Source organism: Etheostoma spectabile, chromosome 12 (genome assembly GCF_008692095.1).
Source record: "Etheostoma spectabile isolate EspeVRDwgs_2016 chromosome 12, UIUC_Espe_1.0, whole genome shotgun sequence".
NCBI lineage: Eukaryota > Metazoa > Chordata > Actinopteri > Perciformes > Percidae > Etheostoma > Etheostoma spectabile.
The window spans coordinates 17783352-17803295 of NC_045744.1; the positions used below are offsets into that span (position 1 = coordinate 17783352).

General features: G+C 39.4%; 3 protein-coding genes and 1 long non-coding RNA gene across 8 annotated transcripts in view; 2 read left to right on the plus strand and 2 right to left on the minus strand.

Moving 5' to 3' along the window:
- The window catches only part of LOC116698674 (sodium channel protein type 4 subunit alpha), a 41987-nt gene extending 37525 nt beyond the window's left edge, over nt 1-4462 (minus strand). For 2 of the 4 annotated variants that reach the window (XM_032530725.1, XM_032530724.1), the window contains exon 1: nt 3961-4452. The gene's annotated coding sequence lies outside the window, so the exon portion shown is untranslated. Of the gene's footprint in view, nt 1-3960 lie in introns of all 4 variants that reach the window. The other 2 variants (XM_032530722.1, XM_032530723.1) reach the window with 2 other exon arrangements.
- Nucleotides 6-13440, plus strand: LOC116698678 (uncharacterized). Its single transcript, XR_004334282.1, has 3 exons — nt 6-16; nt 1820-1825; nt 13058-13440. It is a non-coding gene; the product is annotated as an uncharacterized LOC116698678 (long non-coding RNA).
- On the plus strand, nt 6023-13440 carry LOC116698676 (WD repeat-containing protein 48). 2 transcript variants are annotated; one of them, XM_032530728.1, is made up of 18 exons: nt 6023-6101; nt 6807-6947; nt 7084-7162; nt 7287-7499; nt 7660-7748; nt 8130-8231; nt 8316-8540; nt 9050-9124; nt 9384-9486; nt 9568-9665; nt 9959-10066; nt 10184-10280; nt 10397-10492; nt 10773-10878; nt 10997-11084; nt 11356-11432; nt 11559-11751; nt 11864-13440. In XM_032530728.1, the coding sequence occupies exons 1-18, from the start codon at nt 6054-6056 to the stop codon at nt 11957-11959; spliced, it is 2034 nt and encodes a 677-aa protein (XP_032386619.1). In that variant the 5' UTR covers nt 6023-6053; the 3' UTR covers nt 11960-13440. The 2 variants fall into 2 exon arrangements, with proteins under 2 accessions (XP_032386619.1, XP_032386620.1); XM_032530729.1 differs by having other exon boundaries at nt 6024-6101; nt 7087-7162.
- Nucleotides 13346-19220, minus strand: gorasp1a (golgi reassembly stacking protein 1a). The gene is made up of 9 exons (XM_032530730.1): nt 19019-19220; nt 17999-18079; nt 17645-17848; nt 17426-17512; nt 17165-17295; nt 16682-16814; nt 16430-16538; nt 16171-16314; nt 13346-15554 (listed from the first exon to the last, which is right to left on the minus strand). The coding sequence occupies exons 1-9, from the start codon at nt 19079-19081 to the stop codon at nt 15094-15096; spliced, it is 1413 nt and encodes a 470-aa protein (XP_032386621.1). The 5' UTR covers nt 19082-19220; the 3' UTR covers nt 13346-15093.
- Between the last annotated feature and the right edge of the window lie 724 nt (nt 19221-19944).

Here is a 19944-nt window from a genome sequence, read left to right on the forward strand (position 1 = left end):
AAATGACAGATCATTTGTACCAGAGATGCTACTAAGTCATTTGAATATGTTGAAATGCTACATTTCTAAAATCTTAATTTCCTTTTTTTCTTATTGTCAATATTGGTTCCTCTGGACTTATATAAAGCATAAAGTACAGTTTGCAAGTAATCTGATCCGAGACCAGCTAGGGCCACTGTCTAAATAAAGACAAAACTAAAGGCCTTTCCACTCCCTCATTTTAGCTATTGACAATCTGATATTTTAATAACCGAGAAAGCTTTCTAAAGAGAGGATTACATTTCTCTATCCCCCTTCTGACAGAGCAATACCATTGTATCCTTTTCATATCGACTAAGCTCTGTGAGTTCTCCATCTCCTCCTGTCCTGAAATGCATTGATCCCTTCACACGTCCAGCCAGACGCTAGTTATCTGCTTTCACTTGATCTGCTTATTTGGTTGATCTCAGATCAGCTGGTCTCCACTGAATCCAGCGCTTTCCCATTTGATATGAAAATGAATAGGTCCATATGCAACGTCACAGAGAGTCACAGCATGTCTTCTGTAAAAGGTGACAAACTCTAATGACCTCTACTCTGCAGCGTCTGTAATCAATCTATATATCAATAATATATACACTCAAAGAGAGAGAATATCTGCCTATGTGCTCTGTTTAGATTTACGTGCTAGGAAAATAAAGGCAAAGAATTAGGCGATGCAGAGAAAAAAAAAAAAAGGATTTTAGTTGAATGAAATTTAATTCCAATGACAGCCAGATGTGACATGGTCATCATCACTGCAAATAATTATGATAATTAGATTGAAAGTAGAGCGGGGCAATGGACTGGCACGCACACACACACACACACACACACACACAATCAACTTGACACGTGTGTTACTGCAATACTACTGTTTTAAAATTCTCATAACTGAGAGTTGAAAAATAGATCAAATGATGTGATAAGACACAGACAGACCTGTAGCCAAAGTGTTTAGGTTTAAACAATATCCTGACTGATACTAGTGTCAAAATCAACTTCTCAGAGCTCTGGTGGACAGACGGTTTCTAAACGACCTCAGAGCTAGTTTAGCATTTCGGCGCTATACGTTCCTGTTATTTATCTGCCGAAATACACAATAAGCCTGGTTGATTTTTTGGTCTGGTTCAAATTTGAATCCCTTAGCAGCTTAATACTGTCCTCACTCTAAACAGCTACCACCAATTATTAATTAACTTGGAAACCTGAATGGAAATGATGGAAAAGGTAACTAACTTACTGTATTTTTGTGTTTGTATATGTTCTTATTGTGATATGGATCCCCCTGTGTCTGAAATAAAGTAAAGTTAATAGAGTAAAGTATCAGATCCTGACCCTTAAATTATATAAAAGATGATTCCATTTTGAGTAAAGAAGGCTCATTTTCTTTAAATACCTTGAGACATTTATTGGACAATATGCCTCCCAAGTAGAAATAGCTTTAAATTAAACTATAAGTGTGTGTCCTAAAGTGCTGTGTACACAGACGCTTTCAACATTCTGTTTATTTTCTCTCTGATAAAAGTGCAAAATCATAACAACGTTTGAACTATAGATGTCCAAACTTGAGAATACAAGTGATGCAGAAGAGTATTAAGTGCATCTAACAAGGGATTCAGAAATATGTTATGTATAAAATGTTTAATATATGTGTAACTGGATAAACAGTTTCTAGCTCTCAGCTCTTACTGACATATCGTTAGTTTCAATGAAAACCTCCTCCATTTAAAATTAAAACAAAAATAAATCAACGGCCATGAATCATTTCATGGAGGAAGCTACTGATAAGAAATAAAAGCAGTATGTCTCTTGCTTAAAACATTTTAAAAGCCGTTCAAAAATGCATGTGAAAGTTGTAATTTAGAGCACAACAGTTTCTTGGCATTGCATTTCATCACGTTACTTCTATCATCTTATTGTAAACATTTGAAATGTGTCAAATACAAACTGTGTCTTGAGCAATGGCTATAGCTCATTAACCGTATCGCCTTTGTGCTCCTAATATGCTATTTTTCGGTTGCACTCCTTATTTGTATCAATTGCACTATGCCAGGCATTTTGCTCTGCCCCCCTATCTATTTCTATCAACTTATATTCCATATTACTTTGACAGGAAACACATACTGTTCCATGGATAGTGCGGCGGAGGGGCCAGATCTCCTGACCACATTCTGTTGCCACTTTTTTATTCTTTCTCATGAAAATACTCATTTTGGTTACTTATCAAGAGTAGCCAAATGGTATTATGTGTTATGCAGCTTTGTCATCTGATTATCATGTAAAGTTCGTAATCTTGTCAATAAAACATGTTCAAATGCATTTTAGCTGTTATTGTTTCTTTGTTTTCTTAGTTTTTTTTGTACGGCAAATTATATTGTCTTGATATATATTGAAAACACCAGAAATGTATTCTTGTGAATCAAAGATTGTGTCTTTGAAATAGAAGTGTAACAACTACAGTAATGGTCATTATGTCACATGTGCTATTAATAAAACTATTGCCAAATATCATACAGGTATTTTATGCAAACACAATTATAAACAGTTTTATAGTAAAAATAGTATTTTGATTGTCCTTCTGGTTTCTGTTACTTTTACTCTCATATTAAGTTTTGGTGCTTCTCTTTATTTATGTGGTTGAATCCTGAAGAGGCTCATTTCAGAATTAAATTAAATTACACAAATTAAAATAAGTGTTTTAATTTAGGGTTACTTTGTTTACATTGCAAAGTTCTTTCTGGTAAACTAAGTTTATATATTTCACATTTTATTTTCTGGTTATATTACAGAATAGGTCTGTTAGGAGTTTTGAGTTATCTTTCCTTACATCTTTTCTTTCTTTACCAAGGCTTGCTAACTTTCGTATGTATTCTAAAAACAAGCGCTATATTTGGAATTATTGACAGAAGGTTTACCATCAAATTAAACAATCTGAATACTTGTGAATGACATTAAAACTTTTGAAAACAAAGCTCCAGCCCAAACTGGGAGTCAGACTGTACATGTTGTGCGTACTGGGCCATGCAATGTGTCTGTATATGCCCTCTCAGAGCGTCATGCTGTGATCAGAGGTGCACAGGCTGAACTGATGACCTACTTCTTCTGCAAAAACCTTTCAATGTAATTGCATCAGATAGCTTAAATACGTAGGTTACAGAAAGTATAGACCTACAAAATGAGACAACAGTGAAATTGTTACCATTAGGGATGAATTGATGACAATTGCTTCCATGAGCTCTGCTGTTTCGGACATATCCGTTCTTATGCTTAACTGAATCCCACTCCAAACACAGGGCAAATCTTAAAACTAATCTTGAGTTACATCAGCCGCATGAGACGAGAAGGCGAAGGTGCCAGATGTCACCAAAAGGGAAAAATGGATTTCAAATGTGAAACCACTGCCTCACATAGCATTATGTATTGTGTCACAAAAGCCATGGGACACTCAATTTAGCACTAGAAATATACATCCTGTATTATAACAGATTTTGTCAAAGTGAGAGATAATTAAAGTTAATAATTCAAAATTAAGTATGTTAAGTAATTCAAGTAAGTATACACATTTAGTGATTAACAGGGACCATTAAAACATTAAACATTACATTTATATTTTGCATTATGCCCTTTCTGGTACAATTAAAATATATATAGGCTAATGCATAACAAGTAAGTAAGTAAATGCCTATTGACCATGAACACAGATTAATAATAACTAGGCTGTAATTTGTTTTTATTATTATTATTTTCACTGTCTTGAAGTTTTTCCATCATAACTCGAAGAAAGCAAAGAAAGGCAGACGACCAACTTGTTAACAAATGATGTCGAGCATATTTACTCTATAAGAAGTAATTCACCTATTCTGTCTGTGTGGCCACAAAATGAATGCATGCTCAATATTAATTTCCAGAAATCTAAGAAATCTTACGTAGCCTACTTACATATGAAACTCTGAGATTTACAGCATGATTTCCAGAGTTAAGTTCTTCGGATATCAGAAGAAGGAACAGCCAAACTCTCTGCGCAAAATCCATGTCTTCTTCTCAAGGCGCATTCTTCATGATGGGCCAAAACTCCAATCCAACAGGACAAAGAAAAGTGCGTCTTATCACCACAATCCAAAGTTAAGCGAACAGCAGCAAACAAAACTGATTCTAAACAAGTGCCGGTCGTTTAATCACCTCATGTTGGACATTTTGAAACTACCACAGGTGCGTCGAGAAAGTTGTCCTCTTGCCTTCCACCCGAGTCGCTCTTCTCTATTCATCCCACAGAGGAGAGGTCCCGAGCCGCCGAGCGTGGAGAGGATGCTGCGCTGTCTTCAGCAGCTGCGCAGCGGCGGGAGAGGCGCACCTCGATTTGCCCTTGAGCAAGAGCATGAGGGAGGGAGGACGCTGCTGGACCACAGCAGGAGATTACCGCTCCTACATGTCACAGTCAAATATGACAGAACACAGAACGAGAGTTGCCAGTTTTACCACATCCCCAAGTCGCAACAAAAACCAAACATGGGCTCAGCTAACGGGCACAATCCTTTGTTAACCCAGCGTTCTGTGAGAGAATGACGTCCAGAAATGGGCTTAAATAAAATAGACCGTTTTAATTTTCCTAATTTTTAGGTGGTAGCCCATAGGCCTTTATTTGCCTACTTTTGTGCTTGAATTTAGTTTTTTAACTGTAGGCCTATTAGTGAAAATACTTAAAACAAGAATCAATCAATAGAACAATTTTCACAACTAAGAAAATTCACTTCTTTAATTCAAGTTTACAAACCGAACCGTTAGGTTAATGTTTATAAACGTTAACCTAGATAGAAAGGAACTAGACAGCACGCTTTGGAGGATAGGCCTATGCACGAAATGTAGGCCAATGCTATTGATTTCTGAAAGTATGAACTTGTTTTTACTTTGATCACAGAACAGAGCATGCTTTTTTTAATGTTGCATTTACACATTTGATTTAACATGCAGTTCAGAGACAGCAGCCGCGCGCTCAGCAACAACTGATTTCATTGTCAACCACAGAGGAATTAATCAATAAAAACCAGCTGCTGTCATCTTGATTTGGAAATAAAAACCTGTTGCACTTGAATGAACCGTAAATGGTTAAAAACAAGATGTCAGCATTGTTATTGGTTGTTTCCAAAGAGCTGAGGGGTGGTGGTTTTGGATGACTTAGCAGTGTAGCCCACGCCTACAGTGCTGGTCTCTTAATGCGCCCTCTAGTGGCCAATAATAGACTTCCCTGTACGTCTGGGAGGGAGAACCAGAATGTGAAGACCAACCTCTCCAAGTCAAGACTGGTTGGAAATTTAAGCAACCTGGAGAAGTTTACCTAGTTCTACTGTACAATTGAAAATGTAGGCCATCACATTCTTAGGCAGATTCTTGTCTTTTAGACTCTTAGTATCCCACTGGGACTCTGTATTTCTCAGAAATATTGTATTATGGTGTAAAGAGGGATTTAAGATAGCAGTCAGACTTTGATGTCGGGTAATAAAATGGTAACACTTGATTTTGACTCATGACTGTAGTATTCCTGGATATCAATATGTGGGCTAATATTTCTGTTCTGAGAGGGAGGGCTACAATGAGCCACACGGTTTTATTTAAGTATTGCACAACTATGATTATTTTTTAATCATGGTATAAAAGAGCCCATAAACAAAATTATCCTTTGATGTACTTGGTGTTAGTCAGCCTGAGTGTGTCTGACTTTGCTTTTGGGGGGCAGATTAAGCACTGGTGGTGATAAAAGAAGCACAATTATGGCCTTTTGTAAGATATCTGAGAGTAGACCTATATGCTAGAATACAATTAAACATCATAGCTATTAGGGGCCCTTTTAGTTAGCAGATGCCTACCTCTTAATGGCGTGAAGCCTTCTTATTAACATGTCTGGTCTCCCAAGCCCTTCCTACATTGAAACGAGAAGACAGTGTGAAAACCACATTACCCATAAAGCTCAGGTGCATATGTTTCCTTTTTTTTGTATCCGGATGTAGAATCACATGAATTGACTGTCAACATGCAAGATGGCCACGCATCACAGGCAAAATGCTGCTGGGCGGAGAAAAGTACAGGTACATTATGATAGTTGCATTCTTGCTAAGTGTATGGCAACGGCAACATTATGGTGTCCATCCTTAAAAAGTGTTTCACGGATACTTGACGGACAGCAAGAACCGGCCGTAAAAGGCAGTGTTGCTGTTATGAGTCATAACTCAAGCCGGCTAACCTAGCTAGCTTAGCTTACGTTAGTTGTTAGCATCTTCTGCGCACGCTGACATCTAAATGATTGCATGTTTTTGTTCACAGTTATCATATAAGTACGTTTTATATACATTATAACATAACTACTAAGGTCATCAATAAACACAAATGAGTCATGTTCTGTGTTAGCTGCATGTTTATGCTCTTACAGTGTTGACGGTAGCTGTATCCGGGCTCGGTCTAATTGCTGGGAAACTACGTGTCTCGGTGTTTCTGTCGTGCATCCCTGCCACTGAATTAAATTGCCACCAAATCAAAGCACCCTATATATGTACTGAATTTGTCCATTGTCACATATGATTCAATGGGAAATTATTTCCCAATATATGTGTAATTTAAATTGCTCATATGTTTCCTTAACTATTACGTCCTTCTAAGCAAGAGCATGGAACTCAACTGTTAGCGCGTTGAAGCATCGAGATGTGCACAAGAAAGTGGGTTTGTTGTGGGGAAATGTCAAAAGTGGTCGACATAGGAGGCTGACCTTAGTGCTTACGTTGCTCTTTGTGTTTCAGGTGTCCTATGTCATTAGAGATGAGGTGGAGAAGTACAACCGAAATGGGGTGAATGCACTCCAGCTGGACCCTGCGCTGAACCGGCTCTTCACTGCTGGAAGGGACTCTATCATCCGGATATGGAGTGTCTACCAGCATAAAGTAGGGCTTCCTACAGTCATAATCTCTATTCTGAAATTTCACTTTTAATGTAATTAGGCTACAGAGTTGTCACATGCATACTTTTTCATATTCTCAATAGTGGAAGTGTCTTAATTTCTTTTCCCTTTCATTGTAGCAGGACCCATACATTGCCTCGATGGAGCATCATACAGACTGGGTTAATGACATAGTTCTCTGTTGCAATGGCAAAACATGTGAGTGTGATTACTAGTGGCTATTTAATTTAGGGGTGAGGCATTGTTTAGCACTGCGTTATATATTTACTACTATTCTGGTTGACTGATCTGACACATTTTCACACCTATTACCTATTTTCAGTGATATCTGCCTCATCAGACACCACAGTCAAAGTATGGAACGCGCATAAAGGCTTCTGTATGTCAACGTTACGAACCCACAAAGACTATGTGAAAGCTCTGGCCTACGCTAAGGACAAGGAGCTTGTGGCATCAGCAGGTCTGGATCGGCAGATCTTTCTTTGGGACGTGAACACACTAACAGCACTCACTGCTTCCAACAACACTGTCACCAGTAAGTATTCTTTGTTTCTGTGTCACAGTTGTGCCCAATTCTGTCCAATACATACTGTACTTTTTTGATTATCATGCATTTGTACGGTTGTGTAATGGCTGATATGTTTCTCTGGGTGATATTCCGTACTTGTGAAATCACTATAATCCACGTCCAACAGCCTCATCTCTCAGTGGGAACAAGGACTCTATCTACAGTCTGTCTATGAATCAGATGGGCACAGTTATTGTATCTGGATCCACAGAAAAGGTTTGGGTTTCCAACAGTATCACACAAAGACACGCACACAATTAGTTCAATGAAACTAAATTAAAACAACACTGATTATTTCACCTGTCATGTTACCATCGTATCAGGAATTTGTATTCAATTCTTAACCTTAAACTAGTTTGAGAATGTACTGCTCTCTGTTGAGATGTTCACAAGATGTGTATGATATATTGTGTGGACATTAATTAGTTTACCAACTGGGATTACAGGAGGTGTTCAGTACTTTGAAACCATGTGAATGATTTAATTGAACAGTTACCTTACTATGTTTAATCACATTTATCTATTTCTACTGTGCATGTACAATAAATGTAGAGATGAAGGTGTCCATCTCCACTCACTGTTTTTTTCTTTCTATAGGTTCTGAGAGTGTGGGATCCTCGAACATGTGCAAAACTGATGAAGCTAAAAGGCCACACAGACAACGTCAAGTCGTTGCTGCTAAATCGAGATGGAACTCAAGTGAGTCAAGATTTCTAAATTATACAGTGGTGCCAGCTGTTAAACTGGAATTTTAAAATCTAAACCTGCTGCCCTTCTCCACAGTGCCTCTCGGGCAGCTCAGACGGCACCATCCGCCTGTGGTCACTCGGCCAGCAGAGGTGCATCGCCACCTACCGGGTGCACGATGAAGGGGTCTGGGCCCTGCAAGTCAATGAGGCCTTTACACACGTCTACTCTGGAGGCAGAGACAAGAAGATCTACTGCACTGACCTGCGTAACCCAGACATCCGTGTGCTCATCTGTGAGGAGAAGGCTCCAGTGCTCAAAGTAAGAAGCCAGTACACTTTAATCTGGAACACTTTTTTTTCAGTTTAAAAATAAATAATTGTCTGGGATTTTTCTAACTTTTCATTTAGAAAGTTTATTATTGAGCAGTAAAGGTCTTGTCTCAAATGCTGACCAACAGGTGTCTGCTTGCAGTGTAGATACTGGGCGTACTACTTTTGTTTGTTGTACTGTTTTTTCAATTGACCTTTTGCATGCAAATTACAGTACTTCTTAATTTGTTCATTGTCTTAACCAGAAAAAAATCCTGAGAAGAATGTCACATGCATGATTTGGTAACATGCTTTGAGTTTTTTTTTTTTTTTGTGCTTAGTTAGCAGTGACAGCTTTTAGTATAAGAAAAGTTGTACTATGTATGTATTTCTTAAAAGGCAAAAAAAAAAGCCAAACATTTCTGCATAATAGCCTCTATATTCTTCTCAGTCATTCCCATGCTCATAGCTAACCATTTGGAGTCATCCAGCCTTTTGCTGTCTTTGTAATTTGCCCAGATGGAATTGGACAGATCTGCTGACCCACCTCCAGCAATCTGGGTCTCTACCACCAAGTCATCCGTTAATAAATGGGTAAGCATGCGTGACACCTCTGAGATCACTGGCCGACTGTCAGCATGACTGTGGAATACAGCGTAGGCCACCCCTAATTCAGTAGTAATCCTCCTGTAATTTGTGTAAGAATTTAAACCAGCTTTGTGATGATGTGGGCGATGCACAAAAGATAATTGCATTACATTAATCACAGCTATTGATGCAAGGCAGAGTTAGGAAGCGATTATAAAAATCCTGGACAATCTCTAATGATAATTATTTCTGTATGCATGTGCAGTCTCTAAAGGGAATGCACAACTTCCGGTCATCAGGGGAGTACGATAATGACTGCACTACCCCTCTGACACCACTGTGCACTCAGCCAGAACAAGTGATCAAGGGTAAACATGTTCATTTATCTACAGTGTTGTCTATTTACTTGTTACTTTTCTATGAAGTAAAATTCTGTGTTGTGTTTTCAGGAGGTGCCAGTATCATACAGTGCCACATTCTGAATGACAAGAGACACATACTCACCAAAGATACCAACAACAATGTGGCTTTCTGGGATGTCCTGAAGGTACACTCCATTATTTATTTCTAAATATGTTAGAGAGTGGTTGCATCTGCTGTTCTTTTGTCCAAGCCATAGTGAATCTAGTGATTCAAAATTCTCTTCTAACAAATCTCACCACAGTCCAACCTAGAAGAGGTCATGGTTATATGTTGCTCACTGGACCTAATGTGCCTCTACCCATGAAATAAATCATTACAGTTACAAAAAAATAGACTTCTCCTGATGAGCCTGGTGTGAACTCCTTCCTGGTGATACAGTACCTGTGGTTTGAATTGACTTTGTGTTTTTAACTTCAGGCTTGCAAGGGTGAAGACTTGGGGAAAGTGGAGTTTGATGAGGAGATTAAAAAGCGCTTCAAAATGGTCTATGTGCCAAACTGGTTCTCTGTTGATCTGAAAACTGGGGTGAGTCACAAATCTGGTAATACAAGAGCTTGTCATCTGTCTCAGCAGCTGCAACTTTTCCCTAACCCTGGTTAGTTGTCTCATAGTTGAGTGTTCTGATTCTTTTTTTTTAAATAGATGCTCACTATCACATTAGATGAGAGCGACTGCTTCGCGGCCTGGGTGTCTGCAAAGGACGCTGGGTTTTCAAGCTCTGATGGATCTGACCCAAAGTGTAAGACATCTGACTTGGTTCACCCATTTATATATACAACCATGAAAATAATGCCAAACTGAAGCTAACTTTATATTGCAGGACTGCTAACTTAATTTGCCCCTTCATCTCTTCAGTGAACCTGGGTGGACTGCTGCTTCAGGCTCTGTTGGAGTTCTGGCCCCGAACTCGCATCAACCCCATGGACGAGGAAGAGAACGAGGTGAACCACGGTAAGGAGGCGGCTGACTATCCATCCGCTGCCAAATCATTATGAAAACAAATCAACCAAACCTCTGTGTAACTTATATAGCGCTTTTCACAGACTCAAACAAGACAAAACTAAACGGAACAGATGAAAAATTCAGATGAAAAAGGAGGGGGCGTAGTGCTACAGATAGGCAGAGGTGAAAAGCTGTGTCTTGAGGCGGGACTGGAAGATTGTGAGGGACTCAGGTGTCCAAAGCCTCATTCAGTTTGACTTACAGTAGGATTGGGTTCTTGTGCCCACAGTGAACGGAGAGCAGGAGAACAGGGTCCAGAAAGGAAATGGATATTTCCAAGTGCCACCACACACGCCAGTCATCTTTGGGGAAGCAGGAGGCAGAACCCTGTTTAGGTAATGTTCCACCGACATCCTCAACACAGGTTAAATGTTAACTTGGAAAGCTGCAGTGTGCTCTGTAATGTCATCGGATTAAAGATGTCTGCATTGCCTCTAATGTGCTGTGTTGCAGGTTGCTATGTAGGGACTCAGGTGGAGAGACTGAATCGATGCTGCTGAACGAGACTGTTCCACAGTGGGTTATTGATATAACTGTAGATGTGAGTAAAATTATGTTTCCATCTTTTACTTTACATTACATTAAATCAAAGAAAACAAAGCCATCAGGATTACATGTTAAATAGACTATAAAATAAAATTTGGAGACTTTTTCTACTGAAAATCCAAATTTAGACTTGAAAGGCTATGTCACTGTGTTTTTACAGGAGTAAATGTGCAGCAGTGTTACGATAAAGCATGTGCACTAACAGTTTGCGCCTCTTTATTTGATGTGATTGATTCGCATGCATTATCTCTCCTCTTCTATTTCAGAAAAATATGCCCAAATTCAACAAAATCCCGTTCTACCTCCAGCCCCATTCTTCCTCTGGTGCAAAAACTCTAAAGAAGTAATGTTCTTTTTCTTCTCTTGGATTGTTTTTCCTTTGCCTATGTGATGCAGTGAAAAGGGACACGTGTGTGACAGACATGCTGCATTTGATAAGAGCTGATTTGACCAGCTGTGTGTTTCGCAGGGACCGTCTCTCAGCCAGTGACATGCTCCAGGTGAGGAAGGTGATGGAGCATGTTTACGAGAAGATCATCAACCTGGACAACGAGTCGCAAACCACCAGCTCCTCAACCAACGATAAGCCAGGGGAGCAGGAGAAGGAGGAGGACATGGCAATGCTAGCCGAGGAGAAGATCGAACTAATGTGTCAAGACCAGGTGGGCGTCTTTGCCTGTACATTTTGACATAAGTAAATCTTGTGCATCCTCAGTCATTATACATTGTATTAACTTTTTTTTGTTTTGTTTTTTTTTTAAATCTTTCAACCAGGTGCTAGATCCCAACATGGACCTGCGAACAGTTAAACATTTTATCTGGAAGAGCGGAGGGGACTTGACGCTTCACTATAGGCAGAAGTCCACGTGAAAATCCTAATTTTTAAACAAGAACTCTTCGTCATTTGCCAATCACTACCCACCTATGACATGTAGTACCCTAAACCCTGTTGTGTGGTCAGGAGTCACAGTATCAATGAGAATCCAGTAAAAGTTGTGAGGACAAGGCTCATGGTGTATCATAGGGAACTGATCAGAACAGGCCGGAGCGGTCAAGACACCTGGGAGAGAAGGGGTTCCAAGTTTCTTGTTTTTTTTGTTTGTTTTTTTAGTTTGAAGAAAGGACTGTAAGCACCAATTTCTTTTTACTTTGACTGTTTGTCCTTTCCTTCTGATTGGCGTTTTACTTTGAAGCAACTGAAGTTACAGTACTTGTTTGTGTCTGAGCGTGTGTGTATATGCACATGGATGTAGTAGACTTGTTTGTTTGTTCTAGTACATTCCAGAACCGGTCCTTGTTCTACGAACCCTTCACACCCGTCTCAGCAGTATTGCCAGTTTAGGAGTGCACTTGGACTCTGGGTAGTGTCACAGTCCATCAAAGAAATCCTCCTCCGTTCTGCTGTCATCTTAACTTGATCTTGACTTAGACACGGAGTTATTGCAGAGCTTGAACCTCATTGACAGAAGCGCTTGTCTTTGTCCATTATTTTAGCTCTTCTCAATGGACTGAATTCTTTTTTTGTAAATATATGTACAACATTTTGGATTTAATTGACTGTTTTCTTTTGGTTTTGCAGCAGTTTTATTTTGTTGTACAGTTTACTTAACAGTTATTTTTCCAAATCCCTGGAGCACATTCATCGAGGTAATTTGACTTGGATGTTAAAATGACATTTGTTGCATTTTACTCTTAAGAATGCTAGTAGTCATCCAAGTCATTTTAGCAACTGGAAATTATATATAAGGTATATATCTTTAATAACTCATGCTTGGGTCATGGGCAGTGACTTTGACAGTGAGGGCTGTTCCTAATGTATATTTCATTCAGATTTAATAGTTCAATGAAACAAGAATATAACTTGAAGGGGAATCTCAATCATAGAATATGACTTTTCATCCACTGTGGGGAATTCCCCAAACTAAAATAAACGGTAATGCCCACTTCTCTCTTTGTGTCACCAAGCAGAAATTTTCTGAAGTAAATTTTGCCATTAAAGAGAATGTCTTACGCCATAGTGAGAACGCATCGAGTGAGCTCTACTTGGCCAAAAACATGATGGGTACCATAATTGGGCCATAACACTGCAATACCCCTTGTTAATATTAATTTGTGAAATATGTATATTTTAGGCATTCAAAGAAATAAATTGGAATGGTTTTACATTGACAGACATATGTGAATTATAAATGGATGTTTCTTGAGATGTAATGTGCTCAGCTGATGACTGTGAAAAACAAGGGACAATTTCTTTTTAAGTGATATGATTGTTTAACCATCAAAGATTCACCCATTTCACATTCATCAACAAATACTGCACTCATTCCTAATAAAACATACAATTGATAAAATATCTGCAAAAATACTATTCCTTATTTTACACTGCACCTACTTTGACAATGAAAAACTTTAAGAAGCCCCCTAGAAAGATGAAAAACAAATACTTAACAGCAGCATCACTCTTACCAGACTTCTAACATACTGTATATAAAATGTCATCTATTGAATTTAAACCTTACCTGTACTCAAAGGCAGTACTTGTCTATTGTTGCATAGATTACAAAGTAAAAATAGTGTTGAATTAAACAAGGGGGACATAATTCCAGCAATACAAACAGTAAAAATAGTTTTCAAATACTGCATGTCTGAATAAGTCAAATAAAAAGAGTTTCGACCACAGGGACTTTCCCTCAGAACTAGGATCCTTTCTGAGGAACTGGTTGCGCTTGACCTCAGGGACCAGGATCTGCATTTAGTACTGTGACATTTGTTTGGGCTCTTTTACTCCCCAAAAAGTCCCTGATCAGTAGGAACTGTTTTCTGAAAGTACAGGACGTTTGGGGTAGGGTTTGCAGGGATGACTGTTGCTGATTAGTCAAATACACACAGCATGGCTGCTTCAACTCACTGACCGCTTCATTCACAAAAGAAGAAAGTACAGAGGGGAGAATGTTTCACTTTGTTTGATAACATTAAAAGTAAATTTAATTTAGGCTTCAAGTCATTTTTTAAAGAGAAAATGAGAGGTTGTGAGCCAGCGCCACACTGAACTGCATTGGCTGCAGAGACGCTGGCTGTGTCTCAGGTGAACGAAGGTAACAGAGAAGGACAGAGCTGTGAAATAAATTTTTTTTTTGCTGATTGCTTTACAGCGGTTGCTTTCTAAAGCACAAATAAAAAAACATGACTTGATGATCTTGTAGAAATACACTTGTTTCATTCTCAAGGTGAGGGACTTAAAAAGACCACAGATCCTTGTGTCGAAACCCGGCTTAAAAGATAATGTGTAAAACATATTGACCTCATCAAATTTGGGGTAAAACCAGTACGGAACTGGTTTTACGCAGTACACACACACAAGTGCACAAATCTTTCCTTATACCAACACTTAAAAAATTCAATACATTGGCCATAAACTACTGTAAAAGTGTCCTTCTCATAATCATAAGTAAGTTATTTTTCAAAGTTCTATTTTGGGAATCATTTGTTATTTGAAACATAGCAGATGCAGCACTGTGACAACTCCTATGAAGGGCCAACAGTCTGGTAGCTTCTAAAACTTGGATAATATAATGGCTATTAAGGTGCAGCTGAACTTTGCTGTAGTAAATGTACGCGTTTGTCTTTGGAAGTGTTCAAGTATTTATCACATTAGTGTACTAGAAGCAAAGTCTTGTCACCCGTATAATCTAATTTTGCACCAAGCATGGAAAAGTGTTGATATTGTAACCTTGGTGTACAAATTAGCAGTAACTTTCAATTCCCACACATTTAAAACAAATAGGATGGTCCTACAGTGTCTGAGTATTTTTCTACTTTATGCTAATGCTTTAGCTGGATTCTGTAGTGTAACTAAACGGATGAAGGAGCCATAAGCTTCTCGTAAGACTATCAGTATCGAATCAGACAGCTTTTCCCTCTGTCTGTCATGTAGTTCCTATAGTGTTTCTTTAAAAAAGTGATTGTCAACCTCACTTTGCATTTTTGTACGGCCTGATACAAGCTTACTCAAGACGCCGCTCTTCTTCTGGCTCCTTTCCATCACTCTCATGGCTGCAGTGGTGAGCGGGAGCCATATTTGGAGGCTCCGCAGGCTCCTCCGCTGGCCCTGTTGCATCCACGATGGCCTGAGCAGGAGAATCGGCAGAGGACTGGAGGAGATCGACAGGAGATGGGCAGGAAGGAACTTCAGCTGGGACAGAGGGCTCAGCAGGAGACTCTAGGGACTCTACGGGAAGAGACAATTCACACATAGGGGAACTCAGGCTATCACTAGATTCACACAGAGAGCCAGGTAGGTCTGTAACCAGGTGAAATGGTTCAGCTGGTGTGACGCCTGAATCAGACAAAGTGTCAGTGGAAGCGAGAGCAGAGGTGAGGTCCATGGCTGCCTGGGAGCTCAGATCTTGTGGATCACTGTGGCTGTCTGCTGACGATGAAAGTAGACCACTGTCCTCCAGCTCCTCTGTACAACAGGGAATACAAACATTCAGTCTATGTTACTTTTGCCAAATCTGTACATTAAAGTTCAGGGACATTTGTATGAATTGTTGCTGTCTAGTCTGGCTCTCACCAGACCAAGAACAAGCTCAATAGAGTTGAGATTGAGCATTGGTCTGGAAAGTCTCTTCTGTATTTTCTCTGCACAAGAGGCGTGACTAACAGGCATAGTTAAAATGACTCTGTACGCAATTGGAAAGTCCTTCAACCAATCAGACCAACGATCCAGGTGACGTATTTTGTAGAGCGAGCTTTCACCAAAGCCAGTTGGTAATAAGGCAAACACATTCTTCTTTTGTAGGAATTGTTCCAGGGAAAGCTTCTGTTTCATTTTAAGAAAACTTGCCTTTGAAAGCTTTTGAAACATCAATCGAAGCACAGCAATGGCGTCAACGGGTTGCTGTGCTTCGGTAGCCGACATGTTGAATGTAAACAAGAAGTTGCTTGGTCGCTTCTGTATAAAATTGTGAACTGAAGCAGGAAAATGAAACATGCAGGGTTCCAGACCGAGCTGCAGGGCGAAAGCAAATCGCCGGCAGAGTGGACAGCCTTTACCCAGTCTAGCTGCTGTCCTAACTTACCAACACCTGAGATTTCCCCGTACTTCTCCTCGTTCATAGCCAGTGCAGTGTTGGTCATGTCGATGGACGACATGGACAGATCCAGTCTGTCTACCAAATCTGCAAGGTCAGGGTTCATCACTGCCCCTTCGGAGTCTGAGAAACCTGGGAATACAAACACAAGACGCTTTGTTGAGAAGGTTTTTATGAACACAACTAGCTGCAAAGGAGACAACAAATGTGTCATCATCCTCTAAAACCACTGCATAACTCAACTGACCAGGGTCCATGACCCGCTGGACGGGTGGAGGTAGAGGAGCTTCCTGGAGGGTGACCTGCTCCAGGTCTAACACATCTTCACTTTGACTTGAAGGTGCCACCAAAGGTGCCTGAAAAACAGGTAACAGGAATAAGCTCTACTGCTACTAACAACATTTTAGAGACTAAAAAATGAATCACTTAACTAAAAACATATCCAATGTATCAGTCAATAACAACAAAATTGTGGATTCAAATGTGGATTCCGATTTACCTCCATAAATCCATGGGTAGGCAGCTCTGGGGAGGGTTCATCCTCGGGAACAGGATTGGGAGGCTTAGCTGTCGATACATCAGGATGTACTGGGATTCGGTGCAAGTAGCCATAACCAATTCCACAACCCAAACTAAGAGCAAACATTTTTAAATGCTTCAAGAATATTCATAACAATTCATACATTTTAAAACATAGAATACTTTATAATCTGAAAAAAGCCTCATTGAAATTGAATGGCGAGCTGACTTTGAATAAACTTACAATGTTCATTTATTTGAATAAACTTTACACAATAGAAAAGAACTGATCAACACGCACCTTTCTCTTCATATAGCATTTTAATGTAAAGTAGTAGATGTTACTTAAAATAAATAAAAACAGTCCTGAAGCAATAAAATGAACTCATTAAAAGGTGAGATGCAGTGATATTCCTCAGTAAGTCATCCTGAATAACTCATGTATCTGTGTATAGTCATGTACCTGCCCTCTCCGCCCCACGCTCCATTTGGTGTGACCACCACCTCTCTGCAGGCGTCTGTTTGTGTGTTGTACACCATTAGCTTCAAGGGCTTCCCTTCATGGGCCTCAACCAGCGAGAAGAAGTCTTCTGACTGGAAATCAGCAACTCTAAGTTAACTTTAATTCATCTTTCAAAGATTTGTTTAAAAATCTGAAAAACGTTTAGCAAACATATCAGAGCCAAATATTAGCAGTAAAGCATTATATGAAATTGAGTCTTACATCTTGCAACACTTGATCTGCTCCAACAATGTAGTCACTGTGTGGCTGAAGCTCTGCCAATGCAGCAGGTGAACTGGGTTCCACATCCTACAAAAAAGCAATAGGTGTTAGCAAACTAAAGATGAAGCTATAATGGGTGTAATGTGGGGAGTATAGAAGTGCAAATCAAAGTTAGGTCAGTTGGTTTTGGTTTTCCTAGTTCCTGAAGGAGAAGCTCACCAGAATGTGCCAGACATTTTCATTGGCTCCTTGGTAGCTGCAGAAGCGAACACTGGCACCTAGCAGGCCTTGTCCTCCCCACATGGTACTGGGCACCACCTCCAGCTCACGCATCCTTGTGGTTTTAGTGCTGTACACCTCCATCCTCACTGCTCTCTCCATGTTGGCTTTCAGAGTCTCCTTCAGCAGGTCATTTTCCTCATTCTGAGGAACAGTAACAGGAGGAGTCAAACGAGTAGGAGTGGGAGGTAACTCAACTTATAGTGTTCCCATGTGTATATGTTTGTTTATGACCAACTTGTAGTCAATGAGTAGTGACTCAACTACTTACAATATGACAATCAATAAACTTACAAGTCTTTTGTTGTCCAGTGACAGAATGAAGTCAAAGAAGGGCTGCAGTCCGGCCATTTCTGCAGGGGAATTTGGCTGCACCTGTCAAAACCGACACACGCCTTTTGACAACCTGTGGCACCTTTAAATACAACTGTGCTATTAGAAAATTATTTTGGGAAGTTCATTTCATATTAAAATTAATTGAGTATGTTTTTTGGAGCATTTAAATCATAGCCTATTTGAGTAACTGCACAGTATTTTGATATACTATTGGTTAATTTTTATTTATCATATATATATATATTATAGAGAGAGAGAGAGAGAGAGAGAGAGAGAGAGAGAGAGAGAGAGAGAGAAAGAGAGAGACAGAGAGATAGAGAGAGAGAGATTATTCAATTAATCGTTTAGTCGTCTTAAATTGCTTGTCCAAAACTCAAAAATAGCAATACAATTTACAATCATATTAAACAGAGAGAAGCAGCGTTGAATCGCGAAAATGTTCAAATGTTAGTTTTGCTAGATCTCTCTTGATCGATTTATCAGTCTCAGTAACAGACTAATCATTTCATGAGGCCGTTATAGAGAGTCATCAGAGGCCGGAAAAAAATCCTCTTCATTAATTTGCCCTCACGCTGAAAACCATTTGCTCTATATTAAACCCATTAACGCTACTCAAACTATTAGCTAATATTTAGCTACTACTGTATACTAGCTACGAACTACTGTGATAAACCAAATCGTGTTGGGCAGTGTAATAGCTCAAAGGACTGTTATAATACTTTATTTGAGACAAGGCACTAACTTGAGTTAAAGCTTATTTATAACATAATTTATGTTACACAAGTAAGTAGAAGTTTCTGTTGCATTATGTCAACTTGAAATAACAAGTGGTGACGTTAAACAGTGCCAGCTCATCACGTTTTTCTGGTGGGTCTATAGCAACTACTTAGCTAGCTAGCTAGCTGTCTGTTAGCATTCATTAAAAGCTACTGTACAAGCTGTCCAAATTCGAAGAAAGCTGAATAATTGTAGCCTTACGCCGTGCACATGGTATCCATAGGTTCCTCCTTCGGATACTTCTGAACTCTGCGATAACCCCATTTCTGCCAGGAACTTTTAAATATTAGCTAATATCAGAAAATAACAACTGTCTGAGAATTATTACGGTTGACAGTCAACGGCCATCTTGTTTGCAGTCCAAAGCAATCGAACATCGCTGGAATCGACCCCAGATTCAAACGCACACACAGCGCACGCGCACACCGCATACTGTTTTAGGAGACTGCTATTGTTTTAAATAGTGGTAGAGCTGCTTCATGATATCACAGCGTTGATAGTATAGTCTATTGAAATTGTGCTAATGAAGCCACTACTACTAACATTATATGACAAAAAATGAGTATGCAACAAAATAATGGTTATGCAAAGGCCTTAAACGGGATATTTTCATATAATTTATATTTAGGTTATATATAAATATAAATATTGACAGTGGGGGAGAGGGGAGTCGTAGAGATTTTTGTGAGATAGTCAGTAGCAATCTATGTTTGTCATATATAGATATGCAACGATCATTGATGGGTAATATTGTTACTGTTTTACTGTAATTTTAATTATGTTGATGTTGTCCAATGCCAAGTCTCTATTTGATAATGTGAAGAGACGACTGTAGCTGGTCTAGGCGCAAAATCTATCTTTGGTCAAGACTTGACAAGCTGAGCAACATTTGCAAGCCAAGCACAGTGACACACACACACACACACACACACACACAAACATATGGAGCTCTCAGTAACTAGCATGCAGTAGGGCCCGTCCTGTGGGCCCGTCCCAGTAACGTACACAGGGGCTTATTGCAACATTACGCCACTAGACGCTCAGACACTTTAACATGCCATTTTAAGGCCATTACGGTCTTTTGTAGCAATTTGCAACCATTGGACTGAGTTAGATAGGTGAGATTG

Excerpts from the sequence above, each read along its gene's own strand:
- LOC116698676 (XM_032530728.1), top strand. The coding sequence starts at position 6,054 with ATGGCCACGCATCACAGGCAAAATGCTGCTGGGCGGAGAAAAGTACAG. Across the intron at positions 9,487-9,567 it reads GCCAGAACAAGTGATCAAGG|GAGGTGCCAGTATCATACAG; the intron begins GTAAACATGTTC and ends TTGTGTTTTCAG. Across the intron at positions 9,666-9,958 it reads CTTTCTGGGATGTCCTGAAG|GCTTGCAAGGGTGAAGACTT; the intron begins GTACACTCCATT and ends TTTTAACTTCAG.
- gorasp1a (XM_032530730.1), bottom strand. The coding sequence starts at position 19,081 with ATGGGGTTATCGCAGAGTTCAGAAGTATCCGAAGGAGGAACCTATGGA. Across the intron at positions 17,513-17,644 it reads AAAATGTCTGGCACATTCTG|GATGTGGAACCCAGTTCACC; the intron begins GTGAGCTTCTCC and ends GCTTTTTTGTAG. Across the intron at positions 16,539-16,681 it reads CTACCCATGGATTTATGGAG|GCACCTTTGGTGGCACCTTC; the intron begins GTAAATCGGAAT and ends CCTGTTTTTCAG.